General features: G+C 49.5%; 1 protein-coding gene across 1 annotated transcript; it reads left to right on the top strand.

The window, feature by feature from the left end:
* Positions 1 to 1,579: 1,579 nt before the first annotated feature.
* LOC137362119 (alpha-2-macroglobulin-like) lies at positions 1,580 to 5,312 on the top strand (the record flags this gene model as incomplete). Its single annotated transcript, XM_068026624.1, has 4 exons — positions 1,580 to 1,711; positions 3,597 to 3,780; positions 4,081 to 4,249; positions 5,260 to 5,312. Coding segments are annotated over exons 1-4 (462 nt in total), but the record flags the coding sequence as incomplete, so codon positions are not given.
* Between the last annotated feature and the right edge of the window lie 518 nt (positions 5,313 to 5,830).

The following is a 5,830-nucleotide window of genomic DNA, read 5'->3' as shown; positions in this document are numbered from 1 at the left end:
TTCGGGACAGGATTTACTCCCATTTGGAAACAAATGGACTTATTAGCGAGAGACAGCATGGTTTTGTGAAGGGGAGGTCGTGTCTCACTAATTTGATTGAGTTTTTTGAGGAAGTGACGAAGATGATTGATGAGGGAAGGGCGGTGGATGTTGTCTATATGAACTTCTGTAAAGCCTTTGACAAGGTCCCGCATGGCAGACTGGTACAAAAGGTGAAGTCACATGGGATCAGAGGTGAGCTGGCAAGATGGATACAGAACTGGCTCAGTCACAGAAGACAGAGGGTAGCAGTGGAAGGGTGTTTTTCTGAATGGAGGGATGTGACTAGTGGTGTTCCGCAGGGATCAGTGCTGGGACCTTTGCTGTTTGTAGTATATATAAATGATTTGGAGGAAAATGTAGCTGGTCTGATTAGTAAGTTTGCGGACGACACAAAGGTTGGTGGAGTTGCGGATAGTGATGAGGATTGTCAGAGGATACAGCAGGATATAGATCAGTTGGAGACTTGGGCGGAGAAATGGCAGATGGAGTTTAATCCGGACAAATGTGAGGTAATGCATTTTGGAAGACCTAATACAGGTGGGAAATATACAGTAAATGGCAGAACCCTTAGGAGTATTGACAGGCAGAGAGATCTGGGCGTACTGGTCCACAGGTCACTGAAAGTGGCAACGCAGGTGGATAAGGTAGTCAAGAAGGCATACGGCATGCTTGCCTTCATCGGTCGGGGCAGAGAGTATAAAAACAGGCAAGTCATGCTGTAGCTGTACAGAACCTTAGTTAGGCCCCTCTTAGAATATTGTGTGCAATTCTGGTCGCCACACTACCAGAAGGATGTGGAGGCTTTGGAGAGGGTACAGAAGAGGTTTACCAGGATGTTGCCTGGTCTGGAGGGCATTAGCTATGAGGAGAGGTTGGATAAACTCGGATTGTTTTCACTGGAACGACGGAGGTGGAGGGGCGACATGATAGAGGTTTACAAAGCTCTCAGCGGCATGAACAGAGTGGATAGTCAGAAGCTTTTTCCCAGGGTGGAAGAGTCAGTTACTAGGGGACATAGGTTTAAGGTGCGAGGGGCAAAGTTTAGAGGGGATGTGTGAGGCAAGTTCTTTACACAGAGAGTGGTGAGTGCCTGGAACTTGCTGCCGGGGGAGGTGGTGGAAGCAGGTACCATAGAGACGTTTAAGAGACATCTTGACAAATACATGAATAGGAAGGGAATAGAGGGATATGGGCCCCGGAACTGCAGAAGGCTTTAGTTTAGGCAGGCTTGGAGGGCCGAATGGCCTGTTCCTATGCTGTACTGTTCTTTGTTCTTTGTGTGATCTTTGACGCTCCCTTTCAGCCTCTCCCTGTCTCTCTCTCTCTCTCTAGCTCTCTCTGCCTATGTGTGTTGCTCTCTGTTCCTCTCTCTCTCTCTCTCTCTCTCACACCCACTCTCTCCACTATCATGGTAAACTGTTATCTGAGGTCACTCTCTGTAAATAGGGGGTGTTGCCCTTTCCTGAGTTTGATCAGTGCTGATGTTGAAATGTTAGCTGGTTCAGTGACCTCCGCCTGACTTAACCAGTCAACAGGAGCTTAGAATCAGATCCTTTTGGGGATTCGGCAGAGACGGAAAGAGAGAGAGAGAGAGAGAGAGAAGCAACAACAACATGCAGGCTCGGGCAATCCTGGTCTGTCTACTGCTGGGGGCAGTGAAAGCAGGAGCGTGAGTATTGTCTAGAGAGGCAGCAGGGAGAGAGAGACTGGGGAGGGAGAGAGAGAGAGAGAGAGACCCGAGGGGGGAGAGAGAGAGAGAGAGACTGGGGCAAGGGAGAGAGAGACCCAGTAGGGAGGGAGAGAGAGAAAGACCAGGGGGGAGAGAGAGAGACCCAGTAGGGATGGAGAGTGAGAAAGACCAGGGGAGAGAGAGAGACCAGGCAGGGAGGGAGAGACCAGGGTGGGGAGACCAGGGGGAGAGAGACACCAGGTGGAAAGGGAGAGAGATCAGTAAGAAAGTCTGTCACATTCAACCTATCTCTCTATCTCGCTCTCTCTGTCTCTATGCCTCTCTGTCTCTCTGTCTAAATCTCTTGCTCTGTCTCTGTCTCTCTGCTTCTCACTCACCCTCACTCTGTCTATCTCTATCTGTTACTCTCTCTAACTCTCTCTCTCACTCTCTCTCTTTGGGGGGCTCGGTCTCTCTCTCTCTCACTCTCTCTCTCTCTGTCCCTCTCTCTCTGTCTATGTCTCTCTTATTTGCTCTGTGTCCAAGCAGGAGAGTGGGATTAGACTGGGTGGGATATTAAAGTGTGTGGGGAGTGAGGGGGAGAGTGGGATTAGACTGGGTGGGATATTAAAGGGTACGGGAGTGAGGGGGGAGAGTGGGATTAAACTGGGTGGGATATTAAAGGGTAGGGGAGTGAGGGGGGAGAGTGGGATTAGACTGGGTGGGATATTAAAGGGTACGGGAGTGAGGGGGGAGAGTGGGATTAGACTGGGTGGGATATTAAAGGGTGTGGGGAGTGAGGGGGGAGAGTGGGATTAGGTTGGGTGGGATATTAAAGGGTGTGGGGAGTGAGGGGGAGAGTGGGATTAGACTGGGTGGGATATTAAAGGGTGTGGGGAGTGAGGGGGGAGAGTGGGATTAGGTTGGGTGGGATATTAAAGGGTGTGGGGAGTGAGGGGGAGAGTGGGATTAGGTTGGGTGGGATATTAAAGGGTGTGGGGAGTGAGGGGGAGAGTGGGATTAGACTGGGTGGGATATTAAAGGGTGTGGGGAGTGAGGGGGAGAGTGGGATTAGACTGGGTGGGATATTGAAGGGTGTGGGGAGTGAGGGGGAGAGTGGGATTAGACTGGGTGGGATATTAAAGGGTATGGGGAGTGAGGGGGAGAGTGGGATTAGACTGGGTGGGATATTGAAGGGTGTGGGGAGTGAGGGGGAGAGTGGGATTAGACTGGGTGGGATATTAAAGGGTGTGGGGAGGAGGGGGGAGAGTGGGATTAGGTTGGGTGGGATATTAAAGGGTGTGGGGAGTAAGGGGGAGAATGGAAATAGATTGGCTGGGATCCCTTGTGTTTTAACAGTTTGACGAGATTCCCGAATCCGTGTCCCCATGTTGTTAGGAATGGGATCTTTCCATGACAGTTCTGGCATCAATCCCGATAACTTGTTATCCTTGTTACCTTTCGAATACCCTTGGCGAACTCCCACGCTCTCTGATGTTGTAAGTCTTCAATGTGTGTTTGCTCAGTGTAAACAGAGTCCATCTCGACAGCCCCTGGACGACACTTCAGAGAAGGACACACAGTGAGGATGGGAGGTCATCAGCTGGTTACACAAACCTCTTCCTGAACTGTGTACAAGGTCCCTGAGACTGACGGGATCGATGAAAGCTCATTGATCCATCTATTTCCACATCATCCAAATCCACTGAGCATTGATCCCAACTTCCCAGTGATGGAGACCGTGCAGATTGGTGGGTGCAGTGGTGGAAGGGTGATGGTGAGGATACCCCACAGTTCGGGGGTTGGGTGAGGACACCCCAGAGTTCGGGCGGGTTAATATTTTTGCCCCACACCCTTTGTTTAAGTCATCTCCCTTCACTTCCAGACACTATGTGGTTCTGATCCCAGCGGAGTTACGCACGGACACACTGGAGAAGGTTTGCGTGCTAATTCTCTCTGGCAATGAATCCATCTCCCTCAAACTGACCATTCAGGACGAGAAGACAAACAAGACTCTCTTCCAGGAGGAACTGATGGGGAACGGAAGACAGAATTGCTTCAAGTTCACCGTAAGTCTCAGATAGCTCGGTCGTTCCCCCGGGTGTGTATCGTCTTCCTGTGCACCATTTCCCTCCCGCCTCCCCTCTCGTTCCTCATTCCCCTCACACTCCAGTTTTCCTCTGCATTTCCTCCCTCCCCTCAACCTCGCTTTGCTGTCGTCTAGACTCATCCTAACATATCCCCAACCTCAATGCCTCCTCCCTAGAGGCTGAGAGTAGAGATTCCGTACCCTCTGGAGGAGCTGAATCACCTCCTGCTGTTCCTGGTCTCCTATGTTGAACTGCTGTCATGCTGTCTTTCCTGTACAGGTGGAGGATAATGTTATTGGTCCAGACATTGAATCCTTGATCAGTGTCACTGTGATTGGCTCAGTGGGAAATGTTATCTTCAACCAGACGAAGATGGTCCTCTTGAAGAGATATGACACATTGACATTCATCCAGACTGACAAGGCGATTTACAAACCCGGACAGTCAGGTGAGGCTTCAGGCTGATGGACAGGAGGGCTCTGGAGGGAGGGAGGGAGGGAGGGAGGGAGGTACTATCATAACAGAGGCAATTCTCAATGATCAGGACAAGATGTGTCACTGGGAAAGATCTCACAACAAGACCATCTCAGCAAAACAAGAAAGTATCTCCCCATCACCAATTACTGAATCCCCCACTATCAACATCCTAGGGAAGGGGGTGACCATTGAACAGAAACTGAACTGGAGTAGCCCTATAATAAATACTGTGGCTATTTGAGCAGGTCAGAGGCTGGGAATTCTGCAGTGAGTAACCCACCTCCTGTCCAATCATTGATAGATACCACAAAAAGCACGGACCCAGTATCGAGCCCTGCTGCACCTCACTGGAAACAGACCCCCCCCCCCCCAGTCTCAAAAACACCCATCGACCTTTCATCTCTGCTTCCTACCTCTGAGCCAAATGTATATCCAACTTGTCACCACTTCTGTCAGCTATTTACACTCTATATTAATGACTTGGATGAAGAGATAGAGAGTAATGTATCTACATTTGCTGATGATACAAAGTTCAGTGAAAAGGTAAGCTGCGGGGAGGATGTAGAGAGGCTACAAAGAGATATAGACAGGTTAAGTGCGGGCAACACGATGGCAAATGGATTATAATGTCGGGAAATGTGACGTTGTTCACTTTGGTTGTAAAAAGAGAAAGGCAGAATATTATTTTTAAATAGGTGTGAAACTTGTAAGTGTCGATGTGCAGAGAGACTTGGGTCTGCTTGTACAAGGAATGGAGAAGGTTATCATGCAGGTACAGCAAGGCTAACCCCCAGGCACCTCCTGAGGCCCAACATTTAAAACATTCCCTCGTTTATCTATCTTTATCCTTTTCCATCAGGACACTAAATTTAACTCAATTATGATCACTAATACTAAAATGCTCTCCCAGTGATTCGTACTCCAGACTGGACTGGGATTCGGGGCTTGGAATCTTACTGTGCATCTTTATTTGTCTTTCAGTGAAATTCAGGATTGTTACATTGAACGAGAATTTCATCCCGGTTCAGGAAAAGGTGAGACCGATTCCTCCATCCGTCTCTCCATTATTCTGTCCTTCCATCCCTCCATCATTCCGTCCATCCATCTCCCCATCAATCCATCCATCTCTCCATCATTCTGTCCACCCTTCCCTCCATCATTCCATCCATCCATCTCCCCATCAATCCATCCATCTCTCCATCATTCTGTCCACCCTTCCCTCCATCATTCCATCCATCCATCTCCCCATCAATCCATCCATCTCTCCATCATTCTGTCCACCCTTCCCTCCATCATTCCGTCCATCCCTCCATCATTCCATCCATCTCTCCATCATTCTGTCCACCCTTCCCTCCATCAATCCATCCATCTCTCCATCATTCTGTCCACCCTTCCCTCCATCATTCCGTCCATCCCTCCATCATTCCATCCATCTCTCCATCATTCTGTCCACCCTTCCCTCCATCATTCCGTCCATCCCTCCATCATTCCGTCCATCCATCTCCCCATCAATCCATCCATCTCCCCATCAATCTGTCCACCCTTCCCTCCA

This window comes from Heterodontus francisci, unplaced genomic scaffold, assembly GCF_036365525.1.
Source record: "Heterodontus francisci isolate sHetFra1 unplaced genomic scaffold, sHetFra1.hap1 HAP1_SCAFFOLD_889, whole genome shotgun sequence".
Taxonomy (NCBI): domain Eukaryota; kingdom Metazoa; phylum Chordata; class Chondrichthyes; order Heterodontiformes; family Heterodontidae; genus Heterodontus; species Heterodontus francisci.
This window is presented reverse-complemented; position numbering and strand designations above follow the sequence as displayed.